Below are 23,443 nucleotides of genomic sequence, written 5' to 3'. Positions count from 1 at the left end.
AAATATCATTGACATAATAATTTTATAAGAGTAGAACGATGGATAATTTTATCATAAATCTTTGGTTATTTAAGTTTGTGGTATTCATTTGAAATTTCCACTTTTTTTTTTTTAGAATTTGGTTTAGTTATATTTAAATTCATAAAATTAAATTCGTACAATTTAATTCTTCATTTTTTTCATATCAAATACAAAAATTTGAATTTATAAATGAATTTTACACAATTTGTAGAATTTAATTATTCCAAATAAGGGGTTAGAATTAGATATGAGATTCTATATATACATGCATTTCATTTACTTATTTTCTTTTAAAATTTTTAAAGCTTTTGTGATTTTTTTAACATTTAACATCTTCTAATAAATTTTTTTATTACAAATTAAAAAATACGACTTCACAAGGGTTATAACGTTATAATATTTGTTTTTTAAAAAATTATTTTAATCTGTTTTTATTTTTTTTCCTTCTATCAATGAAGTGACTTTCAAGTTTTGGTAAAAAGAAAAAAAATTTCACGTAATATATTTAAATTGAGTTATATAATTATAAAAATACATTTTTATTCAGCAATTAACTCAAATATATTAAAAAGTTAGATGGATTATAAGAGGATGGAGGACAATGATGATTGTTTTGTTCCTCTCGTGCATAATGGCAAAATTGCCTCTGCTGAACTTATTCTTCTGAGTCCTCCCTCTTTTCCTCTTGGAAACAAAACCTAATTTTCAGTCTAAATTACAATTATAATCTATTTTTTTTAGCGTTTAATAATAATAGAAAATAATATTTAAGCATAATTATTAAATTTTGCAGTTTTTTTTTTTTTTTTTTTTGACTTAATTATGCCATCTTGAATGCTAAAAATGATTTTTTTTTCTTTGTTTTTAAAAAAGCATATATCATGGTAACAATTTGAAAGTTTTAAACATAATTATATGCACACGGGGGATCAAAAATTGGTAGGAAAAGTTGTGGTATGTGGAGGTGCATGATGGTTTGTAAGGAAGCACATCAGATGGATGATAAGCTTGCTGATCTTGCAGTAGAGTATGGTTTTGTCATAAATTGCTTGTTCCAACATCCAAAGTAGTAATATTTTCTTTTCCCTACCTAGAAGTTTCAACCTCAACATCAAACAGGCCCTGAGACCCCCTGCATTTCATATTTTTCAATGATACTTGCACATTATTCCAACAAGAAGGTAAACATCAAAGTCAAAGGAAAGGAAGGCACATGGGAAAAAGGGATTGATTCGAGTTTATTTGTTGCAACTCTATCACTACTTCAAATGGTGCTCGAACAGGGATGCCATCTCTATCTGCAATACAAGCCAAATTAACCAGGCCAGAGTGAGTTAAAAAAAACAATAGTGAAGTTCATTGTCTTGTCTTTCTATAACTGATGGAAATGGTAGTTCTTTTAGAAACAAAAAGAAAAAGAAACATGACTCGAGGGAAAATAAGAACTGCAGTGTAATGAACTAGTTTTCACACAGTTAATGAGCATGCTAGCAAGCCAATTACTAAATGTATGATAAACACATTACAAATGCCAATCTGTATGCCGTAGCCCAATGGACCTTCAACATGCGCCGGTAGTATACTGACTAAAGCATGACTGTCAGGGACAATGGCTTCTCAAAATATAACTAAACGGTGACCTATCATCAAAAGCAGGGAATTCTAGCTTCTCAACCTAAACGCCAGCTTAGCTAACATTATTAATCAAAAGTTAACATCAACTTACAGCTGTCAGTGCACCCTCAGCACCCTTATTCCCAGCTTTTCCACCTGCTCGATTTAAAGCCTGCAATTATTGTTACATGCAACATTCTCATATCATATATATAGGTATAGTCATTCTGTATGCAATTGCTTTTACCATAACTTTACCTGATCCATGTCATCACATGTTAGAACGCCAAATATGCATGGAACTCCTGCAACATCATAAAATAAATGTATCATTTAACATTAGGATGCCAATGAACAAAATTTGACACTAGAGCATCAAAATGATTGACAATTTATTGAAAATATCACCATTGATTTCAAGATCATTTGCTGATGTAAACTAGCTATATGAAGCTCAAGGAATCATAAAACTGAACGACATAGTCATACACATAGACAATTATTGTTTTATTTTTTACTTTAGGGTCATTTTACATTTCCACGAGCAATACGCTTCATGCTAAAATTAAGTTTTCAGGTTTCTTTGCTACATATTCTACAATTCTAACTTGGTCTGTGTTAAAATCAACTCAGACAATGTGGTATTTCTGCGGTTTTCAAATGGTAGGAGGCGTGCAGTTTTGTTGATCCAGAGGTCCTGGTTTGTTATATGAGCTATTGGTCCCATATTTCAAGTTTGTGTATTTTTAAGCATATCTCATAGCAAAAGTTTCTAACTACAAATGCTACATGTCTCTATTTTGGAACCTTAACATTGTTATATTTAGAGAGCTCAATGCAGTAGATATTAAGTCAGATATATTTAGTAAATATAAAGCTATTTTGAACAAGTGCCAAAAATCTCTAATGCTAGGCATGATCCCTAAAAGTTTCAAATACATGATAACTAAATGAAAGGAGGACTTGAGAGATTAGCGATATGGCAACTACAATTAGTATCTTTTGAATAACATTTTCCTTAACTCAAATGCTATTGTCAGTAAATTACTCCTTCACACTCACTTTACAAGTATGGAATTTGATGCTACAGACCCTTAATAAAAAATAAAGTAATGAAGATGTTAGAGTCAAAGCTTTCGAAAACTTCGTCAATAACAGGAAAACGAATTCCAAAGCCATGCCAGCATGAATGTCCATGTTAGCAAGTGCATTCACTATGCAAGATGCTTTAACGTAATTAGTACAAAACTTATACGAAATGGCTCTTCATAGTCGGAATTGCTTGTAGACAACAATTCATAGTGATTGCATCACTAATTTGACTAAATATATGTGCACAAGTAAAACAAGCTTGTAAATAGAGAGCACAGGCTAAAATCTGGTTAACATTTATGTCCCAAATACAGGGAACAATTTGTCTCAACCTTAGCACATAATGCAAGCGCAAAGACAACAAAATTATCAAAATCTTAATACAAATAGCACAAATCAATAATACCAACCTGAATTTATACCAGCTGAAAGTACGCCAGATGCTGCTGAATTAGCAACAGCATCATAGTGGGTAGTATCACCTCTTATCTAAGCAAAAAGACATAACAAATTAGGTATTGCCAACATCCTCTCATTATCAATAACAAGTAGAAATCCTACCACAGCTCCAATACATAAAATTGCATGATAATTTCCTGACTTCCCTAGCCTTTCTGCAACAATGCCTATTTCAAAGCTACCAGGAACCCACACAACCTGTGATGAAAAAATCAAGAGAATAACTGTGTAATGCAAAAACTTGCCCATAAGAAGAACTTATAAAGAAAAAAAAAAAAAAAAAAAAAAAAAAAAAAAAGATTCAAAACTTCATTTGGACAGTTTCTTACATCAACATCTTCTTCCTTAACTGAATATTTCTTGAAAGTTTCCAAGGCACCCTCCAAAAGATGCTTTGTCACAATCTCATTGAACCGTGCTACAACCTTTCATGTCATTCCAAGTAAATTTCAGTAATAAGAGATAATAAATCGTATAAACAAAGCAAGCAAAAACAACAAATGCCTCAAGATTCTCCACAAACTAGCAGCACAATTACATATACAACCCCAAAATTGAGGAATTTGATTCTATTAGGCCCAAATTTCCAATTTCGACTTTGGAGACATTTTCTTTTTAAATTTTAAGTAATAAAAACTAAGATATGCAGTGGACTTCAGAACAGGAGTTTATTAAAATCATAAATCTAAACAAATGAAGTTTGATTTTGCAAGAATCAATTCTTTTTTATCATGGCATCCATTTCCCTATTGCCGGATTCACAGTCCACTTCCTCCAAATACCTACTTCAGAATGTTTATCAGAGTAATGCAAGATGGATAATCTTTCTCTACCCAATAAGTACGCTTTTTTAGCTTACCTGGCCGATCTCCCAGACTAGACTACATTCCTTACCTAGCCATTAAAATTTATTCCAAAATATGAATTTCAATAGACAACCAAATTCTAATAATTGAGCTATTCGAAAATAAAATGGAACTGACCACAGCGAAGCGAAGGCCCTCCCCTCTGGTTAGCGATCCAACCAAATGCCTAACCGCCGCCGTTTCCAAAAACGATGACCGCTGCTCCTTCCTCCCAATGGAAATGCCAGTCGCAAACCCTGTTGAACTTTCAAATTAAAGATCAAAAACTGATCTTGCACACTATGTAAGGATCCAAAATGGTTAGTAGCAAGTAACCTAGCATAGAAGTAGAAACAAAAGGAGAAGGGAAGGACAGGTTCGATGGTCTTTGAAGGAGAAAGCTATGTTGCTCGACATGGGAACGGTGGAGATGAGTCGAAGCTGAAGAGGTGAGACGGAGACGTGAAGAAGCTAATGAAGCCATTGTTGTTGTGGAGAGAATGTAAAAAAAAAAAAAAAAAAAAGCAAAAATGGTTGCAAAAATAGGATGACAAGAGTTGAATAGTCGTTATCAGTTTGCTTTCTATTTGGTTGCAGAGGTAGGCCGTTTACACGGTTACACTCTAGATAGTGATGGCAAGCTGGGCAGGTAGCCGCTAAAAATCAACTACCCGAACCTGATTGTCAATTTAAGTATCTGAACCTGAAAATGCAACAGAAAATATATAAAAAATTCATATTAAAAATCAACTTGAAAATAATAAAACAATTTTAACATGAAATAATAAAACGACAATACATAATAATATTAAAATAGAACAAAAAAAATTTTAAAAATTCAACCTAAATAAATAATAGACACAGAGTTTTATTTGTAAAGGAAAGCGGTTCAAACTCATAATACTGCTGATATATTCCCCCAAAGTTTATCTATGCTTAAGATACTATTTGTGGGAATGAGTTCCATTATATAATTATTGTTTTTAGTAGGTTTGACACATTTAGTTTTGTCTTCTTTAGACTAATATTTTCTTGTATTCTGCACTCTCTATATGTTTTTATGGTATATTACAACTTAATCATAAGCATTTTGTCTTTTGTCTCATTAAACTGGCATGCTTCCTTGAATCAGGATGGCAATTTTATGGTAGGATGCTTGGGATATCCGCTGGTTGGCATACAAGTTCTTAAACCTATACAAGTTTTTTTGTACATCTCTTCAATTACTTCACATGATATTTTGTTCAACCTATGAAAGATAAGTAATTCATGTATTACTACATTAAATTGTTGGTGTAAGGACAGCATGAGAACGACTTGGACTTTAGAAATTAGGGGTAAAGTTTATAGAAATAAGTAAGGGGCCAGGGCTTAAAAATGTATGATGGCAGATCTGGTTTTCTTTATAATAATAAAGAAAAAACTACTAGCATCAAAATTTCTAGAGAAAGAATTGCATCACAAATCTCCTCTGAAAGATAAAAGCATAATTTGCTGGAATTTATTGAATGAAAACTTCATTATAAATCATTACAAGCATGGGTTTTTACAGGCACAAACTAATCCTAAACCTTTTTAATAGGACTTCAGAAATAGTCCTCATCCTCCAAGGACTTGGACTCCCAACATGTTCTTAGAGGAGTATTATTATCCTAGACAACAAGGACGTTAAAATAAGACTTAAGATAAATATAATTACTTGCAAAGAAATTGGGACATATTTTCCAACAAAACAGGAATTACAAAATTGCCTCTCAAACTTAAACTTCTCGACAAAACTTATTTATTTAAATATACAAGTAAATATAGCTCTAAAAGGATAAGAAATATACTATAATATCTGAAATACTTCATAGATTATTGACGATTGAGAATTTACTTAGATAAGCTCTTGTTGCTTATTGTTTTGGAGGGAAATTTTTACTTTGGTTTTTGATACAGAGCAAACTGTGTTAGCAAGTTTTTTTCTGGGGTTAGCTGAAAAGTTAATTTACTTGTAAGTTAATATAAAAAAAAAGGAAGAAAGAAGAAAGCAAATTATGGGTAGTATGGTTAAAACTAGGTAAACTCTCATGCGTATTATTGTTTGTGCAATAAATAAATTAGCTCCTTTTGAAGGTTCATTTTACAGAACCAGTTTTCGGTGTGCTGTGAATGAGTAAATCTTTGCTGAGCATAATTCTCAAATTCTCAAGTTTTCCGAATTTAAATTTTCTTAATTTCCTAGTCTGCGTCCCTTGTTGTTCCTGAACCCTGATTTTATTAGTAGTAATCAAAACAATAAATAATGCACAAAAAAATTTACGCATTTGCATTCTCTGCATATTTTCATTTCAGTAATCAGTAGTGGGAACTTGGAATTCATTTCTCCTGTAATAATTTTCATTAAATCAAAATAAATACAATAAAGTTTACTTAGTTGTTATAAAAAACCAACAGGTTTTTGACAGCCATGGCTAGCCTAGTTGCATTACATAGAGCCACTTTCATGTCATTTTCTCAAAATATCCATTACAGTGATTATATGAGTTCCATATTGATTTGTTCTCACACAAAATATCTAATTTCCCCTCTCTTTTTTCTCTTTTAATACATACACACTTTCAAGAAATTAATTAGCTTCATTCAACTTAACAGGAAGCTTTGAATAACAAAGTAACCCATCTTAGATGGAAAATAACAAATAAAACCTGCAAAAAATCAATAAAAGAAAAAATAAAATAATAAACATCTATCTTTGTCTTTCTCGGCTAAACCTACAAATGAATTCAACCATATATTCAACATTTCCTCTTTTTTTGCCAAATAAAACCAAAAAAAGAAAAAGGAATCGGTAGGAATAAGATCTTTAACCGGTAAAAAAAATGAAAACAGTTAAGACTCGTTAGAACTGATCAACAATTAGAAATATAAAGCTTTTACTTTTCATTTTTGACTAAAACTATTGAGATTAAAGACAAAGTAGGAAAATACAGATCCGCTTAAAATCAGCATAACTATACATTAGAGAAAGGATAGCTTTACCGTACCTGGAGGAATGCTCCGGTAGAAGAAAGCCAGAAAAAGCGCCACGAGGAAGAAGAGGGGAAAAGAGGAGATGAGGGGGAATTTTGTTTTCTTTGAATCAGTAAAATGCAACCCTGAGCTACAACGACGTAGTTTTAGACTCCCTGCATCAATGCTACGTAGTTGATGGTAAAATGATAATAATAGTGCCTTATCATGCCTTACAAATGAATTTACCGTTACCTTCGTCACTGTACTTACTTTATTGTTAGGTGCTTTTTTCACCCGAAAAATGTTCAAATTCCAACATCGAATTGCAGAACACAATCAAATTTGCAATCATGGGCGCTTCAGAATCTGCCCTCTCGAGCTCGCAGGTAACTATTCAATTTCACTAGTCCGTCCAACATAGATTTCGCTACTCTTAATTCTTCACTTGTATTAACACTTGAGCTTTATCTAACTGCGGCCGTTAAGGCACTGGCCGATGAGATCACTACGGTTTCCGAACGATCGCAGAGCCTCGATCCCATTCTGGAGAGGCTCAAATCCCTCAAAATTGTAACTTTCTTGCCCTTTCGATCAATTTTAGTTATCGTTTGTTCAAGATTTTCAATTGATTCGAAATCAATTTAACGGTTTTAACTGTAGTCAATGCCGATTCTGACGTCACCACCGGAGGAGGAGAGCAGCTTGACTGACATTTTGCTCAGAAAGCCGTTGTCTTCATCAGCTCACTGTAAGTCTAGTAAAGGACTCCTCAAATTTCTTCCTCTTTTTTCTTTATTTCTCAGTTGGAATTTTTAGGGTTTGAGTCTATGTTGATTGATTTTATCCCCTTTGTAATTATGTACCAGAAATTGTAATTGCAACAATAGTTATTAATTATTTGGGGTTTGTTTTTGAACAAGACTGGTAAGTTATTTCTCCAAAAAAAGAATAAGACTATTAAGTTATTTTGTCTGATTTAATCATTTCATATTAGAACACTATAAGCAAGTTAACTGAAATGGTGCAAGTTAATTGTGTCCTTTGGGGCTGTTGTACTGAGTCAAAGGTCACATACAGCTTCTATGATATAGTTTATAATAGAGCTTTGTTGCTCTAAAATATCTATAGAAGCGTGAAAAAACAGCATGGAGAAAATGCAACCTCAATGGAAAAGCTTTCTCTATTATCCCCATGAAGTTAGCTTTGAATGTATATATGCATTATATGTAGAGAGGCAATCGATGCCTATCCTTCCTTTGTGGGCTTGGAGTTTGATTTTTCAGTTTTCTCAATGGTTTTCTGTACTAATAACTCACTGGTTTCACTGAGATTCATTATTTGCATTGACTAATTTCTTTATGTATATTGTATCTTGTGATTTCTAAATCCTGGAATCATAAAATATTAGTTGAAAGGACCTTAAAATATCATGGCCTTTTAGTCCAAACATTCTGCATATCTATGCATTCGATGCAATTTGCTAGGCTGAAAAAAACCAGTAGCTGTGACTGTATCTGAATCCTTGATTTCTAAAGCACAATGATCGCAGCCGTTACACTTTTAGGATTTAAAACTTGAGGACATTCATTGTGGGATAGTAGGAGTGTTATCTCAATTTGCCAAGGATGTTAACTGAGAACTTTGAAAATTTCTTTTCAGTTATCTGTCTCTTAGATTATGGTCGATGTTGTGCATGTGAAGAAAGTCACCAATCATTATACCTATTTTCATATATTTTTCCTTTCTTCAAGTAAAGTTGTTGTCCCAACAAGTTGGTGATGGTCGTTTAATTTGGTTTTCATTCATCATATGGTTTTAGTTCTGATCTTGTGATATTGGTTCATTTCAAATCATTTGCTGTATGTTTTTCATCTCCATTTAAAAGACAATTTTTTTTTTTCTCAGCTAATTTTTCTACTTCCTTTTTCCTTTCTCTGTCTTGCTTTATTCTAAATTTTCTTCGTGCTTTTACTCGATGGTCAATGTAGCTACTGTGAATCCAAATGTGCTACTGGAGCTCTTCTCAATGTATCGTGAATGGCAAGATGAGAAGGCCCAACAGATTAGCAAGAAGCAGGTTTGCCCGTCTGTCATAAATGCTATGAGCTCTAGAATAGTTTAAGAATGACAGTTAATGATTAATTTTTTGTGAAGGCATGGGATGGAATCTCCTTTTTTTTTTTGGCGGGGTGGATTTTGGTGGGGTTTTTGTAGTAATTTATTACTAAGTTTCATAATCATTTTTCCTCAAAAGTAAATTTTAACATAGTTTAAGGTTCAGGTTGGGCCAGACTAATGTTTTGTCAAATAAGTATGAGAAGCTGATAACCTGCATAAGCTGTCTGATAATCGAGATTCGAGTATTAGTGTCTGATGGAAAGAAGCTACGTACAAACTGAAAGAGTCTACTGGGACATAAATTGGGAACTCTGTTTTGCAATCTGTTTTGATTTTAGTTTGGGCAGTCAACAGTTATCACTTCATCAGGCAAAACAACAATTTTGCTATTTTATACTATAGGATCTAGAAAGCTTAAGGTGCTTCCACAATAACATGGTGAAAATCATTGCAGGAAGAGATTGAAAATAAGATAGAAGTTGCAGATGCTTTGGCAACCAAACTTCTTCAACGGTTCAATTATTCCGTATCAGCAATGAAGACTACATCACAGCATCTATCAGAAGGTAATTAGTTGATTATGTATCAAATAATTATTATTCATTGTAGCATCTGATATAGAATATACAATGAAAAAAGATTTCCTTTCAAGAGTCCTTGGCACATATTTCTATATAGATCCTGATTGCACACTTTGGAAATGCATGCAGTTCATCCACTGCAAGTAGAGCTTGGGGAGCTCAAAGGAAGGTTAACTGAGGTAATTAGTAACTGTGATGCATTATGCAAGAGAATCGCTGCAGAGGGACCAGAATCTCTTCGGAAAACTGTTAAGCCATTTGCAGTTGCTACCACCGACTCAGATGTCAGCTGTAACTCATCTTCTCAGCTAGATCTAGAAAGAACTCTGCCTTCACATGAAATCAAGTCAGACAGACTTTCTCACTCTTAACCCTTTTTCTTGTATAGAGTAATTTTATAACCCTTTTAGTCTTCATTGAAGATTGAGGTTCGTAAATAGCCATTATCTAGCATGCAAATCTGATAGGATGAGATACACTAAAAGACTTTTCCTGTTGTCCCATTTTTAAGCATCAGGCCCTCACCGACACGACATTACATGAATTTAGATATAAACTTTCTTGTGCAAGAGACAAAGGAAAACCTAAAAAAATCCCCCACCAGCCCATTGCTTTGGTCCTATTAAGTTGACAGATGAAGCAAGATTAATAAAAGCCAGCTATTGTTTGCTACTTGAAAGTATCATCTGAGCTCACGTGCAAAGTTCCACTCTGTTGATGTTGAAATAGACATAAGCTCTGTTCTTGATGACTGAAAAATTCTTCTCTATTATTGTTTTGTATGCATAATTAACGAGAGAAAAGTATATTTGAAAATTGTTTATTCAAAGAATTTATTTATTTCAGTAAAAACATTTCTATAGAACAAATATCATTTCGTATGGCATAAGCTTACAACTAACCATCAAAGACATAATTAACCATTTCTAACCTAAATGGATGGAACTAATATTATTATGATCATTAAGTTTTGATTGGCTATGTAGTTTTAAGTTTTAACTAACCACATGCTAGTGCTAGGTACAATTTTAATAAATATTAATTTTTTGGTATTAAATTTCTTTTTTTTAAAATTATTTTCTAATACTTATATAATTTATTTGAAATAAATAATTATATAATTTGTAATATTCAAAGTTAATTTAATTTAATAAAGATATTTAAATATTATGTAAATTTAATTATGATAGTAAACTTTTTTTTTTTTTTATTTTAAATGATAACAAGAATAATTAATGATAATCAATATTATTATAGAAATAGGAAGAAAAAAAAAAAAAAAAACCAAGTGAGGCTTACAAGGAAAATGTGTTAAACCAAAAAAACTTCAAATTTGAAAACAAAAATGCTAAATAAACCATTAAAACAATGAAAAGAACAAAAAGAGAGTAACAATGAAGGAAAAGGAAGGACCTGGAGGCAAGTGACCAGCCAAAGTGGCCAATACTCTCCATATATAGCTAAGCATTTTAGGAGCAGAGGCTGGCCAGAGAGATTAAAGAAAAGTACTCATATTTATTCTAATAACTCCTCTTGTTTTCACATGCTATTACCATTAGCTTAACTGACTATATACATATAGGTTATGGAGAGTAATCAAAATTACCAAAAGCTGAAATTGAATTAATTTGATTTCCAGATAATAGAATTTCAAATGGACATTAACCAAGAACATTTTTTTATTTTTTTTATTTTTTTGACTAAGGAGGAAGATTTATTGATTGAATTCAAGAACATTAGTTACATCAGCTTCTGTAAATAAACAAATTGAAGAACAACATAAATAAACAGAACATTCCTTTAGATTAAATAACAACAACACAAAATATAAATATAAATATAAATAAATTCCTCCCTTAGAACAAAATGGAACTCTATTAACCAATAATAATACTAGTAATTGTAAATCTAATACTTCAAATTTTACCAGTATTTCAGTAACCTCAAATTGTTGCTATAATCTGATATGGAACAGATCAAGGCTGTTGCTGTGCATCCATGTAGCCAGCATCAACAAGCACCTTCTCTCTTTTCGCTATTTCAATATCTTCATCCACCATCATCTTAACCAGTTGCTCAAACCCAACTTTTGGCTTCCAACCAAGAACTTTTCTTGTCTTACTTGAATCTCCTTTCAAATTATCAACTTCTGCTGGTCTAAAGTACCTTTTATCAATCACCACATGATCTTTCCAGTTCAATCCCACATACCCAAATGCCACTTCCAAAAATTCCTCCACCGTATGCGACTCCTCAGTAGCCACTACATAATCGTCTGGCATTTCTTGCTGCAGCATCATCCACATCGCTTCTACATAATCTCCCGCAAATCCCCAATCTCTTGAGGCACTCAAATTGCCCAAGAACAATTTGTTCTGTAATCCAGTCTTAATTCTACCAACTGCTCTCGTTATTTTCCTAGTAACGAAATTCTCTCCACGCCTTGGCGATTCGTGGTTGAACAGGATTCCGTTACAAGCAAACAACCCGTAAGCCTCACGGTAATTAACTGTGTACCAATGCGCAGCACATTTCGACGCTGCGTATGGAGATCTAGGATGAAACGGAGTCGTTTCTGATTGAGGAGGTGGAGTGGATCCAAACATCTCCGATGATCCAGCCTGATAATACCGGATGTGACTTCTTCCTGTGGCGGCGATATGAGATCTGACGGCTTCAAGGAGTCGAAGAGCACCAGTAGCCACCACATCAGCAGTATAATCAGGAATTTCGAAAGAAACAGCCACATGCGATTGGGCGGCCAGATTATAGACCTCGTCGGGAAGAATGGTATCGAGCCACCGGCGGAGAGAGGAGGCATCGGTGAGATCGGCGTAGTGTAGCTTCATACGAGCCTTGTGAGCATTGTGAGGATCGATGTAGATATGGTTGATGCGTTGCGTATTGAAGTTCGATGACCGGCGGATCAAACCATGAACCTCGTATCCTTTGTTGAGGAGAAATTCCGTCAGGTAAGAACCGTCTTGGCCGGTTATGCCGGTGATGAGTGCTATTTTGTGTTTTTGTGGAGGAGTGGCGGCAGAAGCATCGCCATTGACGGTGGCGGATCCGGATCCGGCAGTGTCCTTGGTGGCCATTGTTTGATCTGAGACAGAAAGTTGAGCAAGGAATTTGAGTAATCGGAATAGTGTAAGACTACGCGGTTTTTTTCAGTTAATAGAGAGAGGGGTTTAATAGAGGGATTGGCATTACATGGAAGGGTAGATTGGTCAATATAATTTGCAAAAAGAGAAAGTGGAACTGGAAACCAATAATAAAATTTTACTTTGAAATGACGCTTTTAAAGTTGATTACGCTCTGTGAGATTTGACTTTACAGGAAAAAAAGAAATAATTATATGGATTAGATTTATCTAAATCTCCGTTTGTCTCCGTACAATAATTTTAAATTTCCGTTTGTCTCCGTGTAATTTCCGTTTGTCTCTATACAATAACTTGCAAACGATGAATATTTTCGATGTTGAATGCATTTTATTTCCTTTATTATAACTATTTATATCATTAAAATTTTTGATACTGTGCTAATGAAATATATGAACAAAGATGGATAGATACTATAAAATGGAACAAAGATTTTGAGTATGAGAGTAAGAATTCAGTATAGATATTGAAAGTTAACAAAAAAAATATTAAGTATATATTGAGAAAGGTAAAATTGAAAATGATGAAATTTATAGAGATGTAGAGGGAAAAAAAAAGTAAAATGAAAAATCATTACTAAAATCATTAATTTAATTTATTTTGAAATTAATTTAAAATTTAATCACCCATATCATTAAAATTTATGAATTAAGTAATTTATTCATATCGTTAAAAATTATATAAATTGTCACTTAATTTATTTTAAAATCAATATAAAAAAATAATTATCCATATCGTTAAAATTCATAAATTAAGTAATTTATTTATATTATTAAAAGTTATATACCTTATTACTTAATATGTTATTGATTTTCCAACATTATAATTTGTCAATTTAATTTAATTTAGTAAATCAATAATAATAGATTTAGTTATTATAATAATTAATTATTGTATTCAATTAATAGGAAAAAGAATTTCATTTATATTAATTTAATTATAAATAATAACTAATCAGAAATTATTACATTTTGAATCCTTGAAATTACTATTCAATAGAGAGGGATAAAATTTAAATTATTACTATAATTATTAGTTATACATAATAATTAATTAAATTTAATAGATTTGTATAACTTTGGAGTCCTATATGATATATGTATATATATAGATTTCTTTACATTGATCTGAGAATTGTTAACTTTAACATTATGTGTTAATTTGGTTAAATAGATGGAAGTAATATTATTATGATTGTTAGCTGTTGGTGTAGTCATATAGTTTTAATTTATTGTATTTATTTCTGAATATTATGTGTTACATTTGATTTTTTTTAAATATTACGTTTTTTTAAATATATTCCCTTTTGGTGGTATAATTTTTTTTTTCATTTATTCCAAATTATAGTCTTGTTTTCTTTTTTAAGAAAAGATGATTTTTTTTTTATATTCCTATTTAATATGCATTTCTATTAACAAAATCATTATTGCTGCCACCAATAGTATTTATATAAAAAAGATATATTAGCCAATAGTATTTGATTGTCTTAACTATTATATTGAAAAAATAAATCTTGATCGGATAAGAATAATTTGATATGACTCAGTGTAATTATAATAAAATAACGTAGATTATTTAATAATTAATATAAGAATGTTTTTCAAAAATTAAGTAAAAAGTATAATTTTATTTTCTTTTCTTAATACATGTAAAAGTTAAATGGCGATAAAAAAAAATATGAAAACGAAAAAAATACTACCTTACATCTGTTCTATAATATTTGTCACGTTTGAAATTTTAATCTTTTAAGAAAATCATTAAATTTATTTATATTATAATAAATTATTAAATAAATTAATTATATTATTTTTAATTTAATATTAATTTTTTAAAAATTAATAGATATTTAGCTACGGAGAGCTCGCTCTATTCGTGGCTTGTATTGCTCTATTTGTGCATGTGTCTTGCAGTTTGTGCCTAGCCAGGATTGAAGGCTCTTTCACGTCTTAGTGTGGCTTTTACGAAGTATGAAGCAACCTTAATTGGAGATCCCAATAAGTAGATCAAACAAAATTCTCTACTCAATCTCTTCTCATGCCAATACTAATATAATATTATAATAAATGGACAATTTGCAATTTATGGTGGAAGATTAAAGAGATGAAAAGCTCCCATCTCCCTTCTTGAATTTTAAGCAATTGATAAATAAAGTATTTGTGGTATGTTGAAGTTTTACTCATGACCTTTTAAATAATTTAATTTATAGAATTAAAACTATTAAACACTTCAATTTATAAAATCACCGTAAAATTAATTAGTTTCCCCGAATAGTATAAATTCTAGTACTATTTTATTCATATCATTTTCAAATAACAATAATCTTTTTAGGGTTATAAAGGCCATTTAAGAAGGAAGTTTCATCTTCCTCTCCAATTGAGTAATTTAATTACCATTACACTGAATCATTAATTGTCTTTTTCTATAATTAGGTTTTGTTAAAAACATTGCTTAATATAAAATTTAATTATTAAATTATTTTTTTAACATAAAAGCTTTTAAAGTTGAACACACGTTCGATAAACGTGGCACTAAAAAACCAAATTTGTAACCATTAAATAAAAGAATTTCAAATTCTCTCTAGAGTGCTCAAACTTCCTATTTACATCCTCATGCCAAATTAAAGCAAACTATTCTTACCTACGACCTCCCAGTGATCTCACCACTCAATTTAATTCTCTTTGCACCTGGGGCCTCTATAGAGCCACCAGTTTGAAACTGAAACGACGAGTCGTGTCGGAAAAGACAATTGGAGCCATTCCTGCAACCCCTAGGAGTATTGTAATACATGCAAGGCTTTTGAAACTTGGGCTTTTCTTCTCTCAGTTTCAAATTTTGTGCAAAGCCCAAGTTTTGAATTTTATTATAATTTTGGTCCTTCTTTTCAGATCCATGTTCCCTAATGAGATTTTTAATGTAGTTCACGTCCTTTACTGGCATCACTCCTAAAGGTGGTGGCATCACATTAGGTATAGGCTTTGGAGCCATCACTGGCTGGGCCAGAAAGCTGTTTGCTTTAGATTGCACCAAATTTGCTACCACAGGTCGAGTCATGGGTTGGCTTGGCATTCTAGTTCCTGTTGGTTGCACCTCACTAAGGGTAGATGGAGGCTGCAGACTGCCCGGTATCGGGGAAGAAAGTACGGTAGGCAAGGAAGTTGATCTTGCAACTGGTTTTGGTATCGGTTTCAACCCTGCAAATATATTATGCAAATTGCCATCGGTAGGTGAACTAGCCGGGCTAAGAGGTGGTTTCTTGTTATTGATCAATTTCTCAATCATTTTTGGGTCACTTAAGATTTTAATGAGTAAATCAGTGTCAATCTGGCTCCCATCCTCCATGCTTTTCATTAAAGCAGTAGCTGCAGCAGAAGCAGCAGCCATTAAATCAGCACCTGTATCAGGTGATACTCCGTGAGTTCGTTTTTTGCTCGTACGTGGTTCTAGTTCAGGAATGTTATGCGCTGCAGAATTTGGGAGTCTTGTTGGTAATATAGCCGGAGATTTTGATAAATTGTTCACTGGTGCTGATGAATCAGATATTTCTCCAGCTGCCTCTTCCTCGATGGGAATGAGAGGAATGATGGGAGTCAATCTATCATCGTAATATTCCTCTTCTATGTCCAATGAAATAGACGGGCTATATGGAAAAGGATGTGTGAGTTTTTAGTTAAATGAAGACCCATTATTAGCACAATAAATTACTCGGATTAAAAAATTTTTACCCAGGAGGAATAGCAGAAGGGCGTGGAAAAACTGCTTCAAGCACTCTCATTTCCCTCAGTTTTTGAGCCTTTGCCTCTAGGCTTTCTTCACCTGCTCCAACGTGCCAGTCATAACTGAGAACAAGCTGTTTCAAAACAAACAAGACAACAGCAAGAACAACATTTAATTTAGAACTCAATTAAAACTGGATGGTAATTCAAATGTTATACATATCTGAGCGCTCTCTTACTTTGGGAGGACTCTTCCATTGAATTGTAGGGATGAGGGATGATTCCACTTTTAAAGGATTCTTCAAAGTGTGACACCCTTCAAAACCAGGGGGGAGATCATTGAATTCATCTGCATTTGAATGATGCAGTACCCATGATGGTTTTTTCTGAAGGTTATCTTGAGCTTGCGTACCAACTTTTGAAGGGGAATCCTCAGTTAGAAAGAGCTTTACCTATTCAAAGTCAGACAAAATCCACTAGTAAGATTAGTCAATCACAGCAAGAACAATCTATTGCAGAATTGCTCAATAAAACCTGAAAGGAACAGGAACTACTCCAAATATATACAGCTATTGGACTATAAAAATTAGGAGTTCAGTGAACAAATAAAAATTCCATACTAAAATTCCATACAAACCACCAACAATCGCATCATGCCCCAAAAAGATGAGAGCAAATTGACATGAAATAAGCATAAATCAGATAAAAAGAAAAAACAAAAAATTAAGTTCCCATCATATGGAAGCATTGCAATAGATCCTAATTCTACATATGATCGACACATCTTTGACAACTCAAGAGTTTCAAGGCAATATAAATTCCAAACCACTAAATTTCAACACCAAAGCAACAAAATATGACAAAACAAACAAAGAGTGATTTCTGACAAGTGAAAAAAGATTGAGAACAGTATATCCTAAGAAAACTATACTACAGCCAAAGAAACAATATCCTCCGATTGTTGAATAACAATTTTTTACGATTAATGAGAAGCGCCTCAGTGGTACAGAATATTTTTGTTGGTAAAAAAGATGCATAGGATATAAACATAATTCATAATCAAAAGAATCTGGCACATAGTAAGCACCTAAATGAACTTACATCCACCTGCTGCAAAATATATTCAAACTATCAGTAAACCTAAAATGCAACTGCTACAAACAAAAGCCTCTGGACAAGGCATGAATTATTCATTTCTCAGCACATGTTTATTTTGGAATTTAGTAATCATTTTATAGTAGCTAATATAGTTGGAACTTTCTACTTCCTACTGTGAATCAATGACCTTCACTATAGCGCCAACTACCAAGCAGTAGTCCCTTAATCAACTTATACATCAAAAAAGCTTTTCAGATGTTCTATTCTTCACAAACTTCCCAATTCCCCACCATCTTGCTAATGTCATAAATCTCAAGATAAAATTTTTTTAGCTTGTACTGAACTAAACACAACAATTAAATTCCAGAAGAATTAGAACTTCACAGCTGAAACTGAGCTTAACATTTCAATGTCTAAGAACAAACTTCAATAAAAGCTCACAGATAATACCCAAAATCATCTGCATTGCATGAGAAAGCAATAGAATTCCAGGTTCACATGTTGAAGGAACTTCTCACATTTTTCTACCTATCATCTAAGTTTCTCCAAAGATTACTTGCTAAAGTTTAAAATGGAAAATTAAAAGAAAACTACTACATCAAATTATGACAATAAAATACTAGTACTCTATCAATGACATCTCTATTGGTTGTTTTCAATTAATTTTTTTGTTGACAAGTCAAAACTTGTATTTTAAATCCCATTAATATTCTCCAACACCAAATATGAGGTGAAAAATTAGTTCATAGCTATATTAAATCCATTTTAAACTCAAACCAAAATCCAAAAGAAATTAGGGAACCAAACAATTATTGATTGGCTTTTACACGCCAGGATAAGATGGCTAAATGAACGCTAGATACAAAGAACTGGAATTGTGATGCAATAGGAGATGCATCACAAAAGAAGGGCCTAATTACATTTGAAACTGAGGAATGCATGCTTATGTTTGGTCCCAATATTGTCCAAATTTCACCTAATTTGTCCTTACAGTCAGTCTTCAGTTCGAATTATTAAATTTTATATGACTTATAAATTATCGGTTAAAAATATTTAATATGTGTTTCTTGACTCCTTTTTCAAAAAAAAAATTTCCCTTTCACTTTCTTTATTTTTCTTTATTCCTTTAATATGATATTTCTTTTTATCTTGATATTCTTTGCATTTTTTCCATTATATACTGTCACAAGATATTTCATTAAATTTAAGAAAACTGAATAACTTATTTCAGACACAAATAAGGAAATGAAAGGAGAATTTACCATTTAAATTTAGTTACTTTGAATTTCTTATCAAAGATTTACCTCAATCTTTTCTTTTTTTTTTTTTAATTAGGTATCATATAAAGAACTCAATTTTCAAGCATAATTTGAATGATTTCTTCAAAAGCGTAAAAGGGATCTTATCAATTAAATTAATATCCCTCAGGAAATTAAATTTCTCTGTAATTAACTAATACAACAATCATTAATCAATTAATCAATAATTTAAATTTCTTTATAATGTTACCTAATACAATAATCACTAATCAATTTTGTATTAAAATCCTCGCAAATTAATTTAAATTTCTTTGTAATCTTCCCTAATACAATAACCAACTTTGTTTAATTAAAATCCTCATAAATCTTTAAACATTATTATTCAGAATCTTATAAATCTGACATTTGGTAAACAAAAATTAGGGAAAAATTTTAAGGAACTTGAATCAAATTTCCTGCCTGCATGTTATGTTGCGAATGTGCAAAAGCAACAGCACAGTTATTGATTCACACATACAGGCAGATGAAAGCACTCTGTTGCACCATTCTCGCCGTTCAATTCACTCAAGCTCTCTAAATCGAACGGTGGAATTTGGTGCTGAGATTTAGATTTCTTTACCCCTTTCAATAAATTTTTCATTTAAATAAAATATAAGATTTTCTATTGATTAACTTCCCTAATCTAAAATCAGATCCAATAATTAACAAAAAAAAAAAAAAAAAGTTCGCAGTCAATAATGAATCTCATCAAATAATCATTATTAAGCCTTCCGTTTAAGGGAAAAAGAGGAACAAAAAACAAAAGCTTAAGAAAAACTAAATTTTGATCGAAGATTAACACAGCTATACCTGACAAAGATTAACACCTGCAGCCCACGTTACCCTGTTCGATTTCCTCGATCGCTTCATATCTTATAGTTTCAGATCTCTCTTAAAACCTCTAATTAATCAATCAATCAGATCTAAAATAAGAAAAATCGATAGATTTCAAAAAAAATTTTTGAAAAAAAAACAACTTGAAGAAGGTTTAAAATCCAAAAGATTTTAATCAATTTCTTTTATATACTCTATGAACAGAGCTTAAGAGGTTGAATGGAAGACGGCTCAGCAAGAGGAAGCAGAGAGATTTAAAAGGAGAAGGAAACCCTAGAAAGGAGAACTTTATCTTAGTTTATTTATTTATTTTTGGCTTTTATTTATTTATCGACTCCTCTTCCTTTTTGAACATGTAACAGCTCACGTCATGTTGACTAAATAGAAGGCTGCGGCGCTGGTCTGCCGATTCATGCGGTGACTAGGAAATTATTTGGTGTGTCTGTGTCTATTCTGTTCACAAATTTGGCCGTTCAACTAAACTACATAGAATATGAGACAAAATCATTAAAAAAATTTCAAATTTTATGGACCATTTTAAATCTAACTTTTTTTTCTAATATTTTAAATTTTTAACTTTCCAATAACATAATAATTTTAAATTATATCTAATTTAATAAATAAAATATTATTTTCGCTAGATTTGTACTCTCTTATAGTTAAATAATAAAAAACTCATCGTTTAACAATACTCTAACTAATATTGCTTATGAATTTAAATTCACAAAAATCCGAGTAAAATAATAAATTAGTTAATTATAAGCATAAGACTATTAGTTTAAGTTTTTATTTTCCCCATTTTTAAACATTGAATTTTATTTATACTTAAATTAGATCTCTTGTCAAAATATATTATTCATTAGGTGTCATTTTATTTTTAGAAAATCATTAATTGTTGTAAATATTATATAAATAAATAAAAGCATTTTGTTTTTAAGATGAACATGTTATTTTTTATTTTAATATTTTTATAAATAAATATAAATATTTACTTATTTATAAACAATGGTGGTGGAAAAAAGAATCTGATTTGAAAAAAAAGATTAAATTGAGTAAAAAAATAATATTTTATTTATTAAATTAGATACAATTTAAAATTGGATTGCTGGAGAGTTAAAGAATGAGGTGGCAAAGGCAGCAAAATTGCAGGCTTTTGGGGAGGTAGTGAGGAAAGTGGAAGGAAAGATGGTCGAGCTGTAGACAGATGAAGCAGAAAAGGTGATGTGGGAATTGGAGTAGCGTTTGGATTGTTAATGGCATTTAAATTGAGAATATAAGTTTAACTATCAATTTCATAGTCAACTTTTTAAATAGCTGTGATTTCATTTTAAATCGACTTTTGTATCAATTTAGTTACAATTCATCTTAATTTGTTTTTAGAGTTCACTTAGATCCTAAAATTAAACTGCAACACGGTGAATTTATTGATTTGGTGCAACTCCCTAAAAATAAATTAAGGTTGTAATTATAATTAAAATAAGGGAAATAATTATTTCGTCCTTATGTTTTGATCAAATTAACAATTTCGTCCACGGATCAAATTATTATGATATCTCTAACGTTTGATTCTGTCTCGTAATATAATTTTTCTGTCTAAAAGTGTTGATTTTCTGTTAATTTTGCACAAAAAGACCAAAAAATTCATATTATGGTTCCCACAAATAACAAAATCTTGCTTTGGACCAACCTAATAGAATCAACAACAACACCTTCACGATTGAAGCATAGACTTGCCTACTGAGCTAATTGGTAGCCTGCTAGTGAGAGGATATGGCAATTTGATTTGTTAGCTTCGCCAATTGGCCTTTGCCAGGAGCACCCATGTAATTAACCTTTCCCATGAGAACAAACAGGGGATTCAAGCGATCAATGACTACTTTATCCCCTCCTGCAAATATTGCATGGGTTTTGTTCTTATCACCACGGTCACCTCTAGAAACTGGAGCATCAATGGAGTGGTAATTTTTGGCAAATGCCACATCAGAAATCTCTGAGGCGAGGAAGGGATCGAATGTGGTCATGCAACAAGAATTCCACCAATGCGAAGACTTTGGAGAGCTCCAATGGTGGAATCCAGTAGGACTTGACGGATGTGGAAAGGAAAGCCGACGGTGGAAAAAATGACATTAGATTGAGAGGCAACGACAATAAGAGATTGAGCAAGGTTGGCCCCAGTGTGAACGAGAGGTTGGGCGTTAGAGAGGGTCCGAGTGAAGACGATGAGTGTAGCCAGCTAGGTGAGCATACACGGAGCGGCCCATAACTCTAATGTCAATCGAGCCAATGCGAGTGTTTGATAAGCTGACAAACTCGGTGTTAGTGGCCACTGAGCAGTGTTGTAGATACAAAACCAAAACACGCCGAAGTAAATCAAAAGGCATGGTGGCACTGCATGAAGGAAAGCCTCGATTCGCTGTAAGGATTTCGGTCAATGAAAGAAAGGTCAGTGATGTGATTACCAGCGCCTAAAGTTCAAATAACCACCTTTTGTCGACCATTTAGAGGTTGGAAGATCAATCGGAGGGGATGAGAGGGAGATCGCTGCTTTTGCGATAGGGAGAGGCAAGTTTGGGATTTTGCAATATGGGTTTTTGCACTCTGGGTCCCATAATATGAGTGTTTTGTTTTTTTTTTTTTTTTTTAACAGAAAATCAGCGCTTTTTGGATTAAAAGACTATACCGTGAGATGGAGCCGCCGTTAAAAATGTCATAATAATTTGATTAAAATACATGCACCAAATTGTTAATTTGGTCAAAATACAAGAGCAAAATAGTAATTTTTCTTTAAAATAATATAAAACTAGACTCCATAGCCAATCCAAACTCAGTTAAATGCAATACATAATATTTGAATTAAAAGAAAGAATTCACCATTTTATCTCTTTTATCCTTCAGCTTACTATTTTTCTCCCATTGTAGGAAATTAAATAATGGATACAACGGCAATAATAAAAGAATCACCATATTTATTTTGCATTCTAGGAAGTGTAACCTTGAATTGGTATCTAATTCTTTTTTTTTTATATTAAAATAGTTTTAATTTTAAAATCAAAAAAAAATCTTGATTTTTTTTACGTATTATGTGAATAATTACATTTGATTTAATTATCTATAATCTATCTATTTATAATATATATAAAAATACAAATGAGGGGAAACATTGGGTTTCTAAAACACCTCTTCTAAGTTTATGAATTGACAAAAATATTATTACTAATCTTATTCTAGTTATTATATCAATTTATCATTTTTATTATATTAATATTATAAATTTAATCTCATTCTAATTAGGAATTTGTCCTATCATACCAGTATATATATGCTTAGTTTTAATTGCTTTTGGCTATCAAGAATTATTGCTTTTGACTATTAAAATTTTTTTGCTTTTGACTATTAAAAATTGTTACATCAAGCTTTTATTAATTTGAAATTATTGAGTTTGCAATCATGTCTTCTTCTTGCGGTAAATATAACACTAACTCTCTCTCTATTTATAAATTAGTAAAATAGCTTTTATTTATAGTTCTTATAATTTAAATTTATAGATTAATTGTAATTGTTTAGTAATCATGACTAATTATAAGCTTATAAGTTTTTCCTCATGAATAACAT

General features: G+C 31.8%; 4 protein-coding genes and 1 pseudogene across 5 annotated transcripts; 1 reads left to right on the top strand and 4 right to left on the bottom strand.

The window, feature by feature from the left end:
* Positions 1 to 1,017: 1,017 nt before the first annotated feature.
* COS1 (6,7-dimethyl-8-ribityllumazine synthase / DMRL synthase / lumazine synthase / riboflavin synthase) lies at positions 1,018 to 7,198 on the bottom strand. The gene is made up of 9 exons (XM_012210160.4): positions 7,061 to 7,198; positions 4,368 to 4,734; positions 4,170 to 4,288; positions 3,516 to 3,611; positions 3,289 to 3,384; positions 3,138 to 3,216; positions 1,894 to 1,940; positions 1,748 to 1,807; positions 1,018 to 1,319 (listed from the first exon to the last, which is right to left on the bottom strand). The coding sequence occupies exons 2-9, from the start codon at positions 4,513 to 4,515 to the stop codon at positions 1,281 to 1,283; spliced, it is 684 nt and encodes a 227-aa protein (XP_012065550.1). The 5' UTR covers positions 4,516 to 4,734; positions 7,061 to 7,198; the 3' UTR covers positions 1,018 to 1,280.
* On the top strand, positions 7,090 to 10,543 carry LOC105628697 (hypothetical protein). 2 transcript variants are annotated; one of them, XM_020677263.3, is made up of 7 exons: positions 7,090 to 7,226; positions 7,310 to 7,414; positions 7,507 to 7,598; positions 7,689 to 7,776; positions 9,017 to 9,105; positions 9,601 to 9,712; positions 9,857 to 10,543. In XM_020677263.3, exons 2-7 carry the CDS (start codon positions 7,330 to 7,332, stop codon positions 10,096 to 10,098), a joined length of 708 nt encoding a protein of 235 aa, XP_020532922.1. In that variant the 5' UTR covers positions 7,090 to 7,226; positions 7,310 to 7,329; the 3' UTR covers positions 10,099 to 10,543. The 2 variants fall into 2 exon arrangements, with proteins under 2 accessions (XP_020532922.1, XP_012065563.1); XM_012210173.4 differs by lacking the exon at positions 7,090 to 7,226 and having other exon boundaries at positions 7,295 to 7,414; positions 7,515 to 7,598.
* Positions 10,544 to 11,507: 964 nt separating this feature from the next.
* LOC105628707 (GDP-mannose 4,6 dehydratase 1) lies at positions 11,508 to 12,953 on the bottom strand. The gene has a single exon (XM_012210183.4). It carries the CDS (start codon positions 12,823 to 12,825, stop codon positions 11,704 to 11,706), a length of 1,122 nt encoding a protein of 373 aa, XP_012065573.1. The 5' UTR covers positions 12,826 to 12,953; the 3' UTR covers positions 11,508 to 11,703.
* A 2,458-nt stretch (positions 12,954 to 15,411) lies between these two features.
* LOC105628717 (zinc finger CCCH domain-containing protein 6) lies at positions 15,412 to 20,158 on the bottom strand. Its single transcript, XM_012210194.4, has 4 exons — positions 19,808 to 20,158; positions 16,841 to 17,053; positions 16,611 to 16,735; positions 15,412 to 16,525 (listed from the first exon to the last, which is right to left on the bottom strand). Exons 1-4 carry the CDS (start codon positions 19,865 to 19,867, stop codon positions 15,526 to 15,528), a joined length of 1,398 nt encoding a protein of 465 aa, XP_012065584.1. The 5' UTR covers positions 19,868 to 20,158; the 3' UTR covers positions 15,412 to 15,525.
* Positions 20,159 to 21,588: 1,430 nt separating this feature from the next.
* Positions 21,589 to 22,212, bottom strand: LOC105629269 (putative 3-hydroxyisobutyrate dehydrogenase-like 1, mitochondrial pseudogene; annotated as a pseudogene).
* Between the last annotated feature and the right edge of the window lie 1,231 nt (positions 22,213 to 23,443).

Source organism: Jatropha curcas, chromosome 4 (genome assembly GCF_041381405.1).
Source record: "Jatropha curcas cultivar XTBG-Jc1 chromosome 4, XTBG_Jcur_1.0, whole genome shotgun sequence".
In the NCBI taxonomy this organism is placed as follows: domain Eukaryota; kingdom Viridiplantae; phylum Streptophyta; class Magnoliopsida; order Malpighiales; family Euphorbiaceae; genus Jatropha; species Jatropha curcas.
This window is presented reverse-complemented; position numbering and strand designations above follow the sequence as displayed.